The 17,410-nt window shown below is 53.6% G+C and overlaps 5 protein-coding genes across 5 annotated transcripts; 3 read left to right on the forward strand and 2 right to left on the reverse strand.

Moving 5' to 3' along the window:
* Positions 1-5,409: 5,409 nt before the first annotated feature.
* Positions 5,410-6,492, forward strand: BO94DRAFT_572843 (uncharacterized protein; the record flags this gene model as incomplete). Its single annotated transcript, XM_025614940.1, has 4 exons — positions 5,410-5,731; positions 5,927-6,152; positions 6,217-6,278; positions 6,353-6,492. 4 exons carry the CDS (start codon positions 5,410-5,412, stop codon positions 6,490-6,492), a joined length of 750 nt encoding a protein of 249 aa, XP_025470138.1.
* Positions 6,493-7,442: 950 nt separating this feature from the next.
* BO94DRAFT_572844 (3-keto-steroid reductase) lies at positions 7,443-9,289 on the forward strand. Its single transcript, XM_025614941.1, has 3 exons — positions 7,443-7,834; positions 7,929-8,937; positions 8,973-9,289. The coding sequence occupies exons 1-3, from the start codon at positions 7,770-7,772 to the stop codon at positions 9,207-9,209; spliced, it is 1,311 nt and encodes a 436-aa protein (XP_025470139.1). The 5' UTR covers positions 7,443-7,769; the 3' UTR covers positions 9,210-9,289.
* A 123-nt stretch (positions 9,290-9,412) lies between these two features.
* BO94DRAFT_532319 (mannose-1-phosphate guanyltransferase) lies at positions 9,413-11,671 on the reverse strand. The gene is made up of 5 exons (XM_025611097.1): positions 11,168-11,671; positions 11,068-11,111; positions 10,819-10,965; positions 9,883-10,759; positions 9,413-9,831 (listed from the first exon to the last, which is right to left on the reverse strand). Exons 1-5 carry the CDS (start codon positions 11,172-11,174, stop codon positions 9,812-9,814), a joined length of 1,095 nt encoding a protein of 364 aa, XP_025470140.1. The 5' UTR covers positions 11,175-11,671; the 3' UTR covers positions 9,413-9,811.
* A 755-nt stretch (positions 11,672-12,426) lies between these two features.
* On the reverse strand, positions 12,427-13,545 carry BO94DRAFT_460201 (uncharacterized protein; the record flags this gene model as incomplete). The annotated part of the gene is made up of 1 exon (XM_025607873.1): positions 12,427-13,545. One exon carries the CDS (start codon positions 13,543-13,545, stop codon positions 12,427-12,429), a length of 1,119 nt encoding a protein of 372 aa, XP_025470141.1.
* Positions 13,546-14,246: 701 nt separating this feature from the next.
* BO94DRAFT_341152 (i-AAA protease YME1) lies at positions 14,247-17,166 on the forward strand. The gene is made up of 5 exons (XM_025607036.1): positions 14,247-14,406; positions 14,471-14,611; positions 14,672-14,786; positions 14,850-16,582; positions 16,634-17,166. Exons 2-5 carry the CDS (start codon positions 14,507-14,509, stop codon positions 17,033-17,035), a joined length of 2,355 nt encoding a protein of 784 aa, XP_025470142.1. The 5' UTR covers positions 14,247-14,406; positions 14,471-14,506; the 3' UTR covers positions 17,036-17,166.
* The last annotated feature ends 244 nt before the right edge of the window (positions 17,167-17,410 follow it).

The raw sequence follows: 17,410 nt of genomic DNA on the forward strand, positions 1-17,410 counted from the left end.
TCTGGTACCCTGACTAGATACTAACTTGCTCCATCTATCTAGTCCTCCAGAAGTAGTTGATACCCCTACCCCGGAAAGATCGGGATATACTAGTAGGCGTCGGTGGACAAGCAGAGACATTCATCTAGACCCGAATTAAAATTATTAACAGCTGGAGGACAAAAGAAAAGAATGAAACCCCCTCCGACCAGGTCGTAGAGGAGGGGGGAAGAAATTAAACCAACGTTTTTAATTTTATTCTTATTTTTATTTTTTTGGTTTTGATTTTATTTTACACCCTCGTTACTGGATGAACATGGGTGACATGTTTTCCCCTGGAGAGGGTCAGGAGGAAGAAAACCGGTATCAAACGAGAGTACCCAAGTACTAGGTACATCCGGGCACAAAGCAGCAGCAGCGGCACTTAATTTAGGAATCCCCCTAAACTGACAGGCTAGGGCATCTGGGTCCCGCTGTCGATGGATGCGATGTCCTGGGGGAGAAAAGAAGTTGGGACTAGCAACCCCAGGACAAAGTTACCCAAGACCAAGGTTTCCCTTCCTACTGAACCGTCTTCCGGTCAAGAAAGGCTTGGGGAGAGGGGAACACCAGTCTCCACCCTGTCCGCCTGTGCCTTAGAACGCTCAAAGGCTAGGATATAGGCTCGGCCAATCATCGGAAACCGAGGAAGAGCCTGGCCTTGGAAGAAATCCGCTAGTCTGGACCGGGGCTAGTTGCCTGCATCGTGGATGCAAACCTCAGTCGGACCGCTGTATCGTTGACCCGTATCTGGTATGTACTGGCCTTCCTCTCGCGGGTCAAAATTACCGACAGGTACCTCGCCCCGTACGTACCTGGTACCCATCTCATAGGATGAAATATGGAAATGGGAGCGAACTAGAACTGGAACTGGAACTGAAGCTGAAGCTGAAGTAGGTGGCCGTTTCCTTGTCCTAGACGGTGGTCGGCCATAACATTTCGAATACAACCACGCCTGGAGACAATGGCACCGCATCAATTCAAAGGAGTCAGAGCTGAGGCGGATCACAGCAGGGTCACGCCAATACAACAAGCAGTGTGTCTACGTACGGGATCTTCTGTACGACCTGATGGACTAACCGATGATGACTTCTACTTACTATCTCTTCCTTCTACCCAAGTTAGTAGTATACGGATTACTCTGACTATGTACATTGTTTTTCTGCCAAGAGGCTGCGTATTTCCCGCCAATCCTAGTACCAACTGGGCAGGAGTCTGGCTCTCCAAACAGCGGGCGCTGGAATTAAGTTCCTGACAGCTTCGCGTCAGCTCTCTGCAACAGAATCTCAGACGGCGAGGAACGAACCGGCGTGAAAGCCAAAGGAGACAAAGAACAATGTCAGGCCGGCCGAACAGGCAGCACACACCGGAAATTATCAGCAAGGGATAGCCGCGATGCAACAGCCTGAAGGGTGGCTTTTCCTTTTCTGGCGCGAGCACGGATCATGCTGAAACTGGCCCAGAAGCAAGCATCCCTCCTCCTTCTCTTCCTTCTCCTCCTTCTCCTCCTCCACCTCCACCTCCCCCAGGGTCTTCTTAGTTCTCCCATCTGCCTCACTCCGAACATCTACCGTCCTACGCTCACCTTGCCTATCTAGGCAGTAGGTCTATCACAGTCCCCATGATACTTCCCCCCGCTGTCATTGGACGTACTTCTGGCTATCTCCTTAGGGGAAACAATGAGTACGACGCCACGGTATGCTGGGTGGCCATAAGTGGCTCTGGGCTGCGGCTATTCTACCGATTCGATTGCTGGATGACAGTCGGACGTAAACTCAAATGGACCGGTCTGTCAAGCCTCTATCAGTGTCCAAATTATACTGGTGCCTTCGGGCTCTGCTCTCCCCACGTGGCGGCTACAAGAAGCCATCTGGGTCGCAGTATTATTGCTCCATCAGTCATGGGTCCGAGGAGGGACCAGCGGGATTCAGTCGTCATCCCGTCCCCCCCTCCTTCCGCCCGTCCACCGCGACTAATTATTAATATGATACGATGATAATCATGAGCTTCGGGGCCAATTAAGCTCATGGCGATCAGTTGGCTGCCCTGAGGCTGGAGCTATGGTAATGGTGTCGATGCAGTCGTGACTTGTCCAGTCCTTAGTCCTTACAGCAAGTCAACCGACAATCCGTAACTGACAATTGACACCCACCTTATCGTGGTTGGTTGCGACGCATGCTCGCGAGGTCGGAATCCCTTCCTTGGATATCGTCAGGAGCCCACATGGCGAGATCTGCCGTTTACGTTATCTAGGATCACGGACTGCCGTGAGGCTTTGAATCCGAAGCCGACTAGCAACAGTGGATCTCAATAGTAGCAGCGGGTCGAACCCATGGAACCACCAGACAAACACAATCGCCGCCCGCTTTTATCAGTAAATGCGGTCCAATGCGCTTAGACTTTGGCTATTCATGGTTTGGACCCTGTCAACCAGAGATCCATCGCGCTTGAAGAACGGCTCCGTACACAAAGATAGCAATTAACAGCTGGTAGTATAGCACGCAAGAACTCGATAGATCATCGTCTGCAGACGATAAAGTTTCGTCTGCCTTCGGTGGGCTTTGTTCTGCCAGGCAACTTTGCAATTCCTGGTGCTTTCGGGCTTTGCAACACCGGGATTGCCGATGGCAATGGAGCTTATACCACGCTTGGCTATTGAACCACCCTGAGTCAGGCACAATAGCTCCAAGTCTTGACGCCGCCGTGGACAGCCACGCCAAGGCCATCATTTCTAATTGGAATGGACTACCAAGCCCTGGCTATCCACCAGCGTGTGAGGGCGTCGGCTTTGACTGGTAGAAATCGCTCCCGTCACGTCTGGCTCGTATTGCTTTTTCTCGGCCGGCACTGCTTGGTCTTAGTTGACACCCGTAGTGGCGCAATGGGCTTATCCTAAGTCCTAACAGTCGCGCCGGCGATAACTATATTGAACGCGAGTCATCTGGACCTGAGGCCACCCATCAGCAATGACTTGGTCGTCAGCACACAGGGGCAGGCAGGGTACGTGGAAGCGCGTTTCGCAGTCCGTCCCCCGCCCCAGCAGGGATCCATGCTAACCGATCCTGTTCTGGTGTCGTGAGCCCAAGCCGAGCCTGAGGGGGAATTGATCCCGTTATCATCCGATCGTCCTGGACGCGAGATGATGAGGATGATGCCGTTGGAGCCTTGGGAGGACCATGGGGTGGAAGAAAATCATGGGGCAGAGGGAGCGATACGGATTACCTGGTAATCTACCCACCCAGACATGTACCGGGTACTTACGCAGCACCACGCAACGGACAGGGAGGCCCTGGGTTAGTGACTGTATCCCCAAATGAGCCATAGGGAGATGAGGAACTAGTGGCCGCCCCCATATTTCTGGCAGACGGAGTACGGAGTACAGGAAGCAGGGTTATCTACTATCTCCTATCTAGTCTGGTGCCCACCGTACATGGCAGCTCTCTAGTGTGGCCGGCGCCCAGAACCTTCCTGGCCGAACCCGTCAATGAAAGCGCGACGGTGACAGTTGGGCGCATCACTGGCAATGCAGGAGTGACGCCAGGGCTTGTACCGTGCTGGATGTATGTCGCCGATCCTCAGGGCCCAATAAGTAGAGGGCTAATGGCGTGACTTTTCATGTGGTCAATAATGGCAGACGGGATGGACTACTCTAGCACCCTGACTGCGGAGATTGGGATGGAAGGGACGAGGAGCACAAGACAAATCGGGGAGGAAGAGCGATGCAAGACAGGGCGAAACAAAATAAAGAAAAGCAACCAGTATGAGATTGCGATACCTGTGATTCGACTTTCATCCACTCTCCTGCTCCGCTTTTGGATCTACCCGGCCAACTGGCGTGACAGCTAATGAACGAACGGGAAATGAGGGGAAAAACATCCGAGATGGAGAGAGTGGGGGGAGCATTCGTGCCATACGAACCGGCCGTGCATGGGGTATCTGTCAATCCTGGATAGACAGGTCTGGTCGATGACGTCGGCCAGCGTACAGCTGGCCGTTAACCTGAGACGGTCGCTCCGTTAGCACTGGGGAGAGAGTCCCAGGCACCTGGTCGGTGGTTCATCCGCCGCAGTCCCCGTCGCAGGCCGGCGGCATCATGTGTCTGTCTCACTCTCCCACTTGCTGAGCGGAGTGGGCGATGAACCCCCCGGTCGCAATTGACGTAACGCAAGCCAGGACCGACCTAATCGGACTGTGAGAGAGGCACATGGTTAGCCGAGCTCGGCCGTAATTAGATGGTTTCTGATTCCACCAGGGGTTGCGATATGCGAGCTGTGATTCGTGATTCGCGATTCGCGATCCGTAAGCTGTATGAGGAGGGGAGTGCGAGGAGGATGAGGAGGTGGTGGGGGGCCTTTAGGAATTCATGCATGGCCACGCCAGACTAGAGACTAGAGACTAGTAGAGAGAGAGATAGCGGGAGGAAGAAACGAAATGAATCAGGGAATCTTACAGGCCAGTTAGTTCATCCTTCCTGAGGCTGGACTGGCTCACAGTCTCACTAGTGACTGGGCCTGGTCGCGCAATTTGTCCAAGGGAATAATTTCCTCCCCCCAGAGCTAACTAAAGTCGCTAGGGACGGAGGGGACGAGAGTTTCCTGATCCTTGACCCGACGGTTGTCAGATGGTTTGAAGGGAGGGAGGGTCAAGAGAGGGAAATAGGATCCTCCAGCCTTGACTCGTTGTTATCAGCACATGCCAGGATCAATTGGTTGCCTTCGCCAGTCGGCCATCCAATACCCCGCATTCTGGAGCAGATGGATTGTCGCTGCCAGCACGGCTTGTCGGTGGTTGTCACTTGTCACTTGTCACACGCAGTCGGAGTAGTGTCGCCCCGACACAAGCAAAGCAAAGCAAAGAAACGAGGGAAACGACCATGAATGACGATGACGCCGATTCTCCCATTGTCAACTCTCTCACTCTCAACTACTAGCTCACTCACTAACGCTCTCACCCACTCACCGGTCGGTCATTGCTGCCCATCAGCCACCCCCCTCTCCTCCGGCCAAGGAAATCACCCATCCTCTGCGTCTCATGATGGACCGTCACCGCCGCCGTTATCATTGGGAGGGGCGTGAATAATGACGCGCAGCCGCAGCAGCAGCAGCAGTAGAGGTTGGGCGCTAATCCGGCCGGGTGGATGTCGGAAAGAAGTTCCAGTACTCCCATCCAGGAGCTTCGATTGCCAATTCTTTTGTGTCGCGCCGGTGTTTTGGCGGACCATCGCGCATTCTCCGCTACCCCATCTGAGCGACCTACTAGTAGCCACCACTAAAGGCACTAACAGCCAGTTAACCACTTTCGACTTAAGCATGATGGGAAACGGGGCTACGCGAGGTTGCACCAGAGCATCCACCAAGCTCCCTCCGAGGCGCTGGCTGCTGCTCCCTGACGATGCTAGACATACATGCGTTCGGCACATCGGACGATAGGCCTCCAGTCTCCAGAAAATCTCCGATTTGCATGCTCCATGAAGCGCCAGGCCAACGCAAGCTATGGCCACGCACGCCTCTGGCTCAAACGGCTGCTCTCGGCCCGGCTCATGGAGGGGGATTAATTTCAGTCGCGACATTTGACAAGCGAATCGCAACGAGAGTTGCCACGGGCGCAATTGATGATTGCACGGCGGCCAGGATAGCCTTATGGGCAGCCAAGAGCGGGCGTCGATTCGATCAGCCTGCTCACCCTCCTTCTCTCCCCCTCCAGAGCATCACTAGTAAGTAGTTAGCATCCTGGCCCGAAAAGAGAGGTCAGTCGTAAGCTGGCAATCTCCCAATTGTCGGTGAGTGCTCATCACTGGCCCGTCCCCTTCCTTTCCTCCTTCCTGGAGGTGTTTGGGATCCATTCCATCCCCTTCAGCGTCCCGTTAGCAAGCGCCAGGTAAGCGTGGGATTCTAGGCCCCCCTTGCAGGCCCCGGCTTCGAGACGGTCTGGAATAGGTTATTGCGGATGTCGCCATGGATGGAGGGCGCGCGCAGGAGGGATTCTGATCAATCGGCCACTCCCTCGGTGCTACTGCATCGGTTCGCCTGCAGTGATCGCGTCGCCATCAGATTAGCCCTCGACGATGGTCGTCCTCTTGCTTATTCCGGCATCTCCTCCTATCGGGACGCCAAACTGATTGGCCGCTGGGCCTGGTATAAACTACCGAGGCCCGTATACGATCTGATTGATCTTTCCCCGAACTTTAATACCAGACAGCGTCGGGGTGGCTGTGTCGCATCCTGGCCCTCGTTTCCACCTTGACAGGCTGGGCGCGCCATGTGAGCTCGTCCAGAACCCGGTCGAATGTCGATAGATCGCTGCTGTTTGCCAACTGGTGCTGACGGCTGACCAGCCCAGGGATTGGCATTTGTCAACTTGTCGGCTTGTTCCTTCGACTCGACGCCTCGCCTACCAGATTGGGACGTGATGATGGTGGCGTTTTCCGTCCTCGCAGAATCGGTCTGGGTTGCCTTTTGGATGGTTCTGGATTGAGGCCGCATTCTTCTGCGCAAACATGAATTCAGCTCCACTCACAACTATACTAAGGAGCACTGCGGAGTTGGGACGAATATAGACCGCAAGTATAGCTCTACATTATTGCCCGATTTCGAATCATCGCTCTCCCTATACTTTACCATCAAAATTCCCCTATGAAGTATTCTCGCCTCCTTTCCATCAATCCGCCACAGAGCCTCACCATCCGCTCCGCTGCACCCCAAACCCAACCCAGGAACCTTCACATTCCCCCCCTATTCCATGCATCCTTTCCTGCAACATGACGGCCACACATAATAAAAGGACGACACACACACGCAGCCCGAAAACTTTACTCACGCGTCACCCACTATCTATCTGCTTCCTTTTTTTCTCGCCTCCGCTCTTTAGACTTTGACACTTGGGTGCATCTAGCCAGCCAGCCGACTATAACCGTCGGCAGTCGCCACAGATAATCATCTCCCCGTAAGACCAGCTGTCACTTCTTTATCCACCTCGTTGGATAGGTTTGGGATATTTTGAGATGGGGGTGAGCCGCATGATGGTTTGATATATCAGGTGAAGGGAGTACGAGGTGGTGGGGAGTTAACTGGGTCGTGGTTGGTGGGCGGGATGGATTGGGTTTGGATTTGAACTGTGGTGAGAGAAGGATATAGGTGGGTAGGATGAGCAGGTATCTGGGAGGTTACTTGCTGGTAGATGGAAATGTCGACGAGGTTGGAATGTTGGGATGTTTTGGTAGGGATGGTGGCTGTAGGGGTAAGACGTAGGCACATGCTACAATGTACGAGACATTAGGTGTTGAAGATATAGAATCTGTATCAGTTATACTAACAAGGCACTACTACATGACTTGCAACCCGAGTCCCGTTTTTTCCCTCCTATATGAAGAAAGAAACCGCGATAGTCGTGTATCCTGATCAAAACCGCACCATAATGAAGCTATTCAGATCTATACGGGTACTTAGTGCTGACTACCCCCCTGCCCCTTAAGTAATCTTCAAGGTAAGTACGACCATGTCTTGGTCAAACACAAAAGCAAACTCAACATCTACATTTAACAGACATTCCATTTCTCCCATCCCACAAAGACACAATGAATACCACCTATCAACACCAAGATCAGTGCCTGGATTCCATCCCAGTCACATGATCCCACTGATAGATGGCGCCTTATGTAATCACCCCTTATCGGACAGTTATACAAATCCAGCCATTCTTCAGCTTCAAAATCCCATTCAATCCCACCACAACCGGACAATTGGACCCTCATCATGGCCGATACCACGCAGGACAACCCGCAAAATGATTTCTACGTCCTGGTCACAGGCGCAAACAGGTACTTGCAATTCCCCGTCCCTACATCACAACCACCACCACAACCACCACGGCCACCATCCCAAACACCCAACAAACTAACCACTCCAACCCAGCGGCGTCGGCTTCGACATCTGCAAACGCCTCATACTCGACTTCCCACTCACCCACCCGGCAACCCACCACCTAACCATAATTTTCACCACCCGCAGCTCCCAAAAAGCCACCGACACCCTACGCCGCCTACAAACCCACCTCCCCCCATCCTCCTCCAACACCACCACCACCAAATCCACCAGCCAAATAACCCTCCACCCGGAAACCGTCGACCTCTCCAACCTCCTCTCCGTCCGCGCCCTCTCCCACCGCCTCACAACCACCCTCCCCCACCTCGACAGCATAATCCTCAACGCCGGCATCGGCGGCTGGACCGGCATAAACTGGCCGTCCGCCATCTTCGGCGTTCTCACTGACCTCGTCCACCAAGTAACATGGTTCACACACAAAGTCGCCCCCACCGGAATGGTCACATCCCCGCAGACCACATCCACGAATCCCGAACCCCGTCTGGGGGCGATTTTCTGTGCCAATGTGTTCGGACACTACATGCTTTCCCATAATCTCATGCCCCTATTGCATAGATCTACCCAACCGGGGAGGGTCATCTGGATGTCTAGTCTCGAGGCCACGATCCAGCATTTCAATGTGGAGGATATGCAAGGTCTGAGGACGAATGTGCCTTATGAGTCGTCGAAAACGCTCACGGATATTTTGGCCCTCACGGCGGATTTACCATCTACGAGTCCTTGGGTTGAGGGGTTTTATTCTTGCTCTGCCGCCTCGGGTTCTACTGATTCCGATACGGGTACGCGGGAAGTTAAGGAGACAGGGGCGCCGAAGACGTACCTCGCTCACCCCGGGATCTGCGGAACGGGGATCCTGCCTCTTGCGCTGCCGCTTTTCTGGGCTATGATTGCGGCGTTTTGGTTGGCGAGGATGTTGGGATCGCCGTGGCATACGCTGTCGACGTATGCGGGGGCGAGTGCGCCGGTGTGGTTGGCTGTGTCGGGGCAGAAGGAGCTGGATGAGGCGGAGGAGAAGTATCGGGGTCATGGTGGGGGGAGGGTGAAGTGGGGGTCGTCGTGTGATCGGATGGGAAGGGATCGGGTGGTTTCGACGGAGGTGGAGGGATGGGGTCATGGGGGGTGGTTGGGGGGGCGGTGGTGGAGGAGGATCGATTGAGGAGGAGGAAGCGTGGGATGAGGGATTTGACGGCGGAGGAGAAGATGGAGTTTGAGGAGTTGGGGAGGAAGTGTTGGAGGCAGATGGAGGAGTTGAGGGTGCAGTGGGAGGAGATTTTGGAGAGGGAGGAGAGGGAGAAGCGGGTTAATGTTTGAGTGTATGATTATGAGGGTGCTGGGGATTGCATAGATGTAGCATATACGGGGATATAATTTAGATATAGATAATGTGTAAGATTTATTGTATTCTTTTTCTGTCTGCCTCCCGTATTTACATTCCTAACCCATGTCCACATACGTCATTAAAATCAGATAGAGTATTAGTCCATGTGCTCACCATCTCCGGGGAAACAAGATGTAGGAAAAGAAAAAGCCTCGCGACAAAATGACGAGTACGTCGAAAAAAAAACGGTGCACAAGAAATGGTAGTAAAGATCAAACGACTGGTCGGCAACAACTCAGCACGGAAGGATTATGAGGGTTAAGGTAACCCGAATCAGACACGCTTCTACCATCAAGGCCTCTAGCATGCGGACACGGACGAGCACAAGACAAAAGTAAGGATGGGTGCGAGAAGGGAGATGTTCGGAGGGGAGACCGCAACGTATCCAAGCACAGTCCCGTGTTCGTGTCCAGAACCCTGGGGGTTCTCTGCTCGAAAGCAACAAGGACCATCAACTCCGGTTTCTATGCATCTGCGCGGTTTCGAGGTATAGGTGGTTTATATCGAGGTGTAAGGGCATGTCGACGTGAGGGGATTACATGATGATAGCAGGAACTAGATAATAATTAGCGATATTCTCAGGGAGATTTGAGCGCATCAACTCACCATCAACGTTCTGCTTGATGCTCTTGTGAGGCAAGATCGAACCACCGTTAACATAGACTTCGTCGGCAATGGTGACATCGTCACCTAACACCGTAACGTTCTCCAAACGAGCCCAGCGGCCCACAGAGCTGTTCCATCCAACGATGGTCGACTTGACCCACGCGTGGTCCTTGACCTTGCTGTTCTCCATCAGGACACAGCGCTGCAGACGGACACCATCTCCAACCACCACGTTGGGTCCGATCACGACATTGGGGCCAATGCGGCAGTTCTTGCCAATCTTGGCCGAGGGGTCGACCATGACATTTCCACCGTACACGTAAGGCTCGCTGTTGGGGGCGAGTAGCTTCGAGTTGCGCTTGGCGAGAGAGGTGAGATAGAGACAGGTACCGCTCAGGAAATCCTTGGGCTGACCAACGTCCATCCAGAAGCCCTCCAGGTCGAAGGAGTGCAGCTGGCCGTCCTTGCAGATGGCGGGGAAAGTCTCCTGCTCGATGGAGGTGGGGCGCAGCTCGATCCGGTTCAACACGCTGGGGTTCAGGATGTAGATACCCGCGTTGATACGGTTGCCAACAAACTCGACGGGCTTCTCAACGAAGCGGTCGATGCGTGACGGGTGGTTGGGCTTGTGGACTACAACACCGTACTTGGAGGGCTCGTCGACCTTGGTGACCACAATGGTACCCTCGCTACCGTGGCTCTTGTGGAACTCGGCCAGCTCCTTAAAGGGGTAGTCGCAGATGATGTCGGAGTTCAGAACGAAAAACGGGGTGTCGTCCTTGCCCAGAATCTTCTCCGCCAGCTTCAGAGGACCAGCCGTGCCGAGGGGTTCGGATTCAACGGAGAATTCGATTCTCACATTGTAGATCTCTTCGTACTATGAGTGGGGCGATGGTGAGCATTCGCCTAGACAGGGTGCAGCTAGGGCAATTGTACCTTCTTCAGGGTCGAGACCATCACATCCGGGCGGTAGTTGACGGCCAGAACAATATCTGTGACACCAGCAGCAGCCAAGCTCTCGACCTGGTGCAAGATCATGGGCCGGTTGGCGAATTCGACCAAAGGCTTAGGGAGGGTCAAGGTCTAAAAGACATTGCAACGATTAGCTTGAGCTTCCCACGATCTGATCGGAATCGACTGGTATGTTCGACGTCACGATCGTCGGCGGGGAGGGGGTTCACTCACCAAAGGACGCAGACGGGTACCGAAACCGCCAACGAGAATGAGGGCTGTCACCGGTCAGCTAGATGGAAAGGAGGAAGAACTAGGACAGACTCGCACATACCCTTCATGGTTGCTGTGAGGTTGGATTAATTAAGGGTAGCGATCGGGAGGGGAGGCTTGCTCCAAACGAGTGACGGGAGCAAGAGATGGCCAGGTGGAACAAAAGCCCGCAGAGGGGATGGTGGAGAGAATGTATAGAAGATGGAGAAGATCCAACGATCCAAAGGGGATGTTGGAGAGATTAGATTGATCGATAGGATGGATTGATTGGGATGGTCTCAGACGAGGAGAGGAGAAAGGAAAGGAGGAAAATGACGGTAGGATTTAATTATTATAAGAGAGAGTGAGAGAGTGAGAGAGTAGCGAGTAGGCAGAGGCAGGCAGAGGCAGAAAGAGGAGAGAGGAGACCACCTGGCGTTGCGATTGATTCGGGGAGAGCGGGCCGTAATGGCTGTGTATGTAGGGGCCGGTAATGATGCCCGCCCATACGTAGCTACGAGAAGGGAGGTTGAATCTCCAAAGGACCCCCCCCCTTAACGTTGCGAGGGCCGTGACAGCCTTGTGAGGGTCAAGGAGGAGCAGCAGGAGATGGAGGGACCACCAGGAACACCGGGCCAGGACCACTCAGCATCGCCGATGGGGGGAGATGCACGTTTGCGGCCGCGCCACAGCTGGAAATTCTCTGCCGGTAAGGGAATAGTTCGTATCGTACGGCCTAGAACCAGCTAATCACTACGGCGGGATCAGGTGCACCGTGGGGCAACACCCCTGAATTACAGGCCCATAATGTAGTCTTCATCTTAATTACAGTGCGTTGCTGCCAGAATTCTTGGGCCTGGGAGGGAGGGAGATTATAAGGATGTGCACATGTGCGCAAGTGCACAGCAGAGTACTTCCAAGCATCTTAGATATAAACCCTTATTGTCGAGACTGCAGAAAATAATGCAGAACATCCATCTTCAAAAGTACTACCCCCCGTCACAACCGGCAGAGATCCAATAGGAGGTTGGCCTCATACTTGGCCACCGATGGCGTTCAACTGTCGGGTTGCATCCCCTCCTTAGCACGACGTAGTACCTACCTTAGCCCGTTACCTTTAGTGTATGCAGGAGGGATAAGCATCAATTCCCTCGGTGTCTCCTGATCAACAAATTTTCTTCCTGCCGCCCTTTCCTGGTGTCCCCAGCAGTCAGGGTCACAGGCAAAGGCTTGTGGCAGGTTTCATGAGCACCTCTGGACTGCAAGTGCTGAAGTTAAAATAGGGAACAACAGATGTAGTTATTCCTTACTCCGTACTGGTGCTATATATAAACCACGACCTCACTCCTGCGTGTCCGGGGGCAGTGGATTGCCCTTTCCAGCCCGGCCACGTGTGAGAGGCCCCCGGCCTCCGTCACCGCCTGCGGAATCCAGCGCAAATCTCCTGATCCACTCGCGCACCTTGCTCACCTTCACCAGCGGCAGATCTTCGTCCCTCTTGGCTGCAGGGTCCTGCTGAATATCCCGGAGTCGCTTTGCGCTGTAAAGCCCGCCTGCATCGGTTACGTCGACCCGCTGGCGGTGCAGCAGGTCGACCTTCGTGATCCCCTTCCGAAGACTCTGGCCGTACACCCGTTCTCGGAAGGAGCTCAGTCCTACCATCCGCATCAGAACAATGTCCCGTGGACGCAGCGTCGCCAGCGACTTTCCCAGTGCGTCTCCGAGGCTTCCGTTGTCACCGTCCCCGGCGGTGATCGTATGATTCGCAGGAGGGAGCCAGAACGTAACCCCAAACCCACTTCTTGTATCATCTCCCACCACCACCTCAACCAGGTCCAGTTCTTGCCGCCACTGCCGTGTTACAACCCGGCGTGGAGGGTGGATGGCGATAATCGCCACAATGAGATTCACCGTCATCGTCTGCGGCACGATGGATTTCAGGTATGCGACAGTGGGAATATCCCGGAGCTCGGTGAGAGGCCCGTGGATCGGTAACCCTGGGGCCAGGCCGTCTTTCTCGCTGGTTGTCGCAAAAGAGGTCCCAAAGCTGTCGCCCCATCTACCGCTGCCTTGCATGGAATCCCCAGAGTGAAACCCCGCGGTCGAGATCTCGGAGGTTTCATGAACGGTAAACGAATGGTTGTAGAACTGAGAGAGCGCTGAACTCTCCGAAACCATCCTTGACACCTCATTGGGAATTGCAAGATCCCGCGTGGTAAAGAAGCGAGCATCTCGACCCGGTTCCCAATCGTAGATTCCAGGGAGGAACTCTGTTGCGCGCAAATCCTGGAGTAACCTCCATTTCACGGACTGGGTATCTGGAAAAGGCCAATGGCTTCCATCTTCCATGTCCAAGCTATGGAATGGAGATATCGGTGCGTCGAGCAACTCATCTTCATCCCACTGGAGGTTCCGCGACGTGGGCGCGCCCATGAGAAAAATGACTTTTTTGGACATCATCGGACTCAAGTCACAGGGATCAGGCCACGGAGCATATTACTCAAGCACTGTATGTCGTCCTGTTCGAGGTAAACCCGCTAAAGCGCTCGATGCGGGGGGCCGTCTATATCCTTGGAGGTCAAGGATAGAGCTTCGATGCGGAAACGCCAAGAGAGAGGAAGGCGCATTGAGGTGTCGAACCGCAGCTGTGTTGCAAACACACCTGGCACATGTGGCCAGTTAAATGGCCCGGAACAAAGAAGTACAGGCCTCTTTGCAATTGAGGTCTATGATGTTCTAGTCATCGGTGTCCGATCTGAACCACGGATTGTAGACAGGCAACGACTCATGTTGTACGGTACAGCGAATACGGTATGGTAAGTGGACGGGGACTTGTCATGGCAAAGGTACGATTGCGAAAGTCATAGCGCATGTAAGCCTGATATGACCGCATCGACCCCGCGGATTGAGGAAGCCCTGATGGTGGTGGTGGTGATGGTGGTGTGTGCTGCCTTCTAGACACCATTCGATTTGGGCGGGGAAAGTCGGGGAACGGCGTGGAATCCGCTGTCAGTGCCTGAGGCAGAGAAGGCGGCGGCTACGGGGGGCGACAGCGGCCGCCAGCACCGGGTCGGCAGACGAATTTCGCCGCCGCGACCAGCCAGGCATCGTCATTGGTTTGGCCTCTCCTCTCTCGCTCCATCGAACTGTCGTCTGGTTGTGGTCGGGGATGGCATGTATCACGACTAAGAATTGATCTTATCATTACCATTACTGTGTCTCTCCCTCCTTCTATCACGCCAAAGGGTTACTATCATCAACCTCGCGGCCAAGCGCCGCTCTAGTTCAGACAACCATGGCCTTCCAAGTCCCGATCCCCAGGCCGGTAAGTCCTTTTACATACACCAGGAGATTTGATCCTGCTAACAGTTGTCTCGCGCGATAGAGCCTTGCGGCTGTGACCTCGGATCTCTGGCCCTCAATGTCAAAGCTGTTGAATGCACCCCGAAACAACGTCGAATACACTCGCCCCGGATATGCCGCCCCTCCGCCATCCCAACGCGCCGTTGCGGAAGCGACCTCCACCGTATGTCTTCCCTCGCCGGCTGGTCAGATAGTAGTGGGAAATTTACTAATACACGCGTAGGGCGTGAGCGCTGTCTCGTTGCCGGAATACCTCAGTTCTGTGTCCTCCGAGGCTTTGAAGGCAAGCATCTTCGGCAAGCCTGTACAAAGCGGATGGGCTCGGTCCTTGTTCAATGGTACCATCCATCCTATCCCTGTGAAGGATTTCTGAGGCATACTAATTGAATTCTTACCTTTAGAACCCACAATGTGGACTACGCCGTCTCTTGCTACCCGTCATCTTGCCTCGCCTACTGCTCGTTCTTACTCCACGTTATCCATGTCTCTAAATCGTCTCCGCTTCGCTCCTAAGGTCGAAGGTCTCTCACGGTTACAGCAGCAACGTTTCTTGTTTGGTGGCCCCTCTCAAAATCTGCTGGCGCAGAAGGAGAAAACTGCGAACAACAACGCTAGCAGCGCGAATGCTCAGAACGCTTTTTATCAGGCTCTCCTCCGTGCAAATCTCCCTGCCATTGTTGTTGAACGGTACAGAAGCGGTCATTTTGCCACGAATGCGACTACGGACGAAATCTATATGAAAGCCTTGCAACGCGTCGGTGGAGCGGATCCTGCTGTGGCGGTCTCGGCATCCGGCCAGGCCGTCAGCCCTGAGCGGCTACAAGCCATCGGTCAGGCCGTCGCGACTCAGTTCCACGGTGGGCAGTTTGGATCATCGACACAATACGGATCAGCAGTCAAGCAAACTGGCACTGGAGGCAAAGAGGATCCTCTGCATGTGGTTGTGGAGGAGTCGACCGGGAGCGCCGTCTTTAGATGGGTGAAGTTCCTGTTCTACTTCGCTTTCTTCGCCTATCTGTCTTTGGTTATGATCACAATTTTGGTTGAAACGACTGGCGCCCTGAAGAATATCAGAGGTCCTCAGAACAGCGAGGCTCAGCCTCAGCAACAAACCGTCCGTTTCAGTGATGTCCATGGCTGCGATGAAGCCAAGGAGGAGCTCCAGGAACTTGTTGAATTCTTGACCAACCCCGATCGGTTCTCCTCGCTTGGTGGCAAGTTGCCTAAGGGTGTTCTCTTGGTTGGTCCTCCTGGTACCGGAAAGACTCTACTCGCTCGTGCTGTTGCAGGAGAGGCTGGCGTTCCTTTCTTCTACATGTCCGGCTCGGAATTCGATGAGGTCTACGTGGGTGTTGGTGCCAAGCGTGTTCGTGAACTGTTCACTCAAGCCCGGAGCAAGTCGCCTGCCATTATCTTCATTGATGAACTGGATGCCATTGGTGCAAAGAGGAACGAGAGGGATGCTGCTTATGTGAAGCAAACCTTGAACCAACTGCTTACTGAACTCGACGGTTTCTCGCAAAGCAGCGGAGTGATCATCATTGCCGCAACCAACTACCCTCAACTCCTCGACAAGGCTCTGACGCGTCCCGGTCGCTTCGACCGCAAGGTGACTGTTGGCCTTCCCGACGTCCGTGGCCGTATGGACATTCTTAGGCACCACATGAAGGAAGTCCAGATCAGCATGGATGTCGACGTTGGCGTTATCGCTCGTGGTACCCCTGGTTTCTCTGGCGCTGACTTGGAAAACCTCGTTAACCAGGCTGCCATTTACGCCAGCCGAAACAAGTCAACCAAGGTTGGACCGAAGGACTTCGACTGGGCCAAGGACAAGATCATGATGGGTGCCGAGGCTCGCAGCCGTATCATCCAGGACAAGGACAAACTCCTGACTGCGTACCACGAGGCCGGGCATGCTCTTGTTGCTTACTTCTCTCCTTCGTCTACGCCGCTATACAAGATTACCATCGTTCCTCGCGGCATGGCCCTTGGTGTCACGCACTTCCTGCCAGAGATGGACATGGTGTCGAGGAACTACACTGAGTACCTTTCGGATATCGACGTTTCTATGGGTGGTAAGGCCGCTGAAGAGCTTGTGTTTGGTCCCGACAAAGTCACCAGTGGTATCTCAGCGGTAAGTCGTATGTCGTATGTCCTATCAGACATAGTCACTAATGAAATATAGGACATTCAACAAGCCACCGAAACCGCCTTCACCTTGATTACCCGTTTCGGTTACTCCAAGAAGCTCGGAAACGTTGACCTTTCAACCAACTATGACAGCCTGTCGTCAGAAACCAAGCAGGAGATTGAGTCCGAAGTCCGGCGTCTGGTCGAGGAGGGCCGGGTCCGCGCTACCAACATCTTGACTGAGAAGCGGGACGAGCTGGAGACCTTGACCAAGGCTCTAATCGAATATGAAACACTGACAAAGGAGGAGATGGAGAAGGTTCTGCGGGGTGAGAAGCTCGACAAACTGGAGCCAGTTCCACCAGCAGCGCCGCCACCTCTCAAGTTGCCTGAAGCTCTACAGACGACCAGGCTGACCCCGCCTTCTGTGTCAAGTGGACGCTCTGTCCAAGAATGAGCCGTTTTTTATTTTCTTATTTAACGATGATTGCTTTTACAGCTACAATATCATAGGAATTTTTGATCTTCACTCCCCTCTTTGCTTTGTCTCGTCTCATGCGTCAACTGTATCAGAAAGAAAGAACATAGTCTAAGTACCCTCTTCTAACCCATTGTGTCATTTTCCAATGATCACTTGATCGATTCCAAGCATGTCCAAGGCATCTTTGTTCTTGCTATACATCTCGATCCCTTTTCATTTCATTTACCACTGTTTCCTTTTATTTTCTTTTTCCAATTGTCTTTCTTGTCCTTGTATTCATCGCACTTGGTTTTCCATCTTTTCTCTTTTTTTCTAATCCGAGCCATAGGCTCAAAGACTGAACAGGGTCAG

Source organism: Aspergillus sclerotioniger (genome assembly GCF_003184525.1).
Source record: "Aspergillus sclerotioniger CBS 115572 chromosome Unknown BO94scaffold_6, whole genome shotgun sequence".
Classification (NCBI taxonomy): domain Eukaryota; kingdom Fungi; phylum Ascomycota; class Eurotiomycetes; order Eurotiales; family Aspergillaceae; genus Aspergillus; species Aspergillus sclerotioniger.

Bases quoted from the DNA above. Each gene is read 5' to 3' on its own strand.
- BO94DRAFT_572844 (XM_025614941.1), top strand. From the start codon at position 7,770: ATGGCCGATACCACGCAGGACAACCCGCAAAATGATTTCTACGTCCTG. The intron at 7,835-7,928 runs GTACTTGCAATT...ACTCCAACCCAG, and splicing joins CTGGTCACAGGCGCAAACAG to CGGCGTCGGCTTCGACATCT. The intron at 8,938-8,972 runs GTGAAGTGGGGG...TCGGATGGGAAG, and splicing joins GGGGTCATGGTGGGGGGAGG to GGATCGGGTGGTTTCGACGG.
- BO94DRAFT_532319 (XM_025611097.1), bottom strand. The intron at 10,966-11,067 runs GTGAGTGAACCC...AATGTCTTTTAG, and splicing joins GTACCCGTCTGCGTCCTTTG to ACCTTGACCCTCCCTAAGCC. The intron at 9,832-9,882 runs GTGAGTTGATGC...ATTATTATCTAG, and splicing joins CATCAAGCAGAACGTTGATG to TTCCTGCTATCATCATGTAA.
- BO94DRAFT_341152 (XM_025607036.1), top strand. From the start codon at position 14,507: ATGTCAAAGCTGTTGAATGCACCCCGAAACAACGTCGAATACACTCGC. The intron at 14,612-14,671 runs GTATGTCTTCCC...ATACACGCGTAG, and splicing joins TTGCGGAAGCGACCTCCACC to GGCGTGAGCGCTGTCTCGTT. The intron at 16,583-16,633 runs GTAAGTCGTATG...AATGAAATATAG, and splicing joins TCACCAGTGGTATCTCAGCG to GACATTCAACAAGCCACCGA.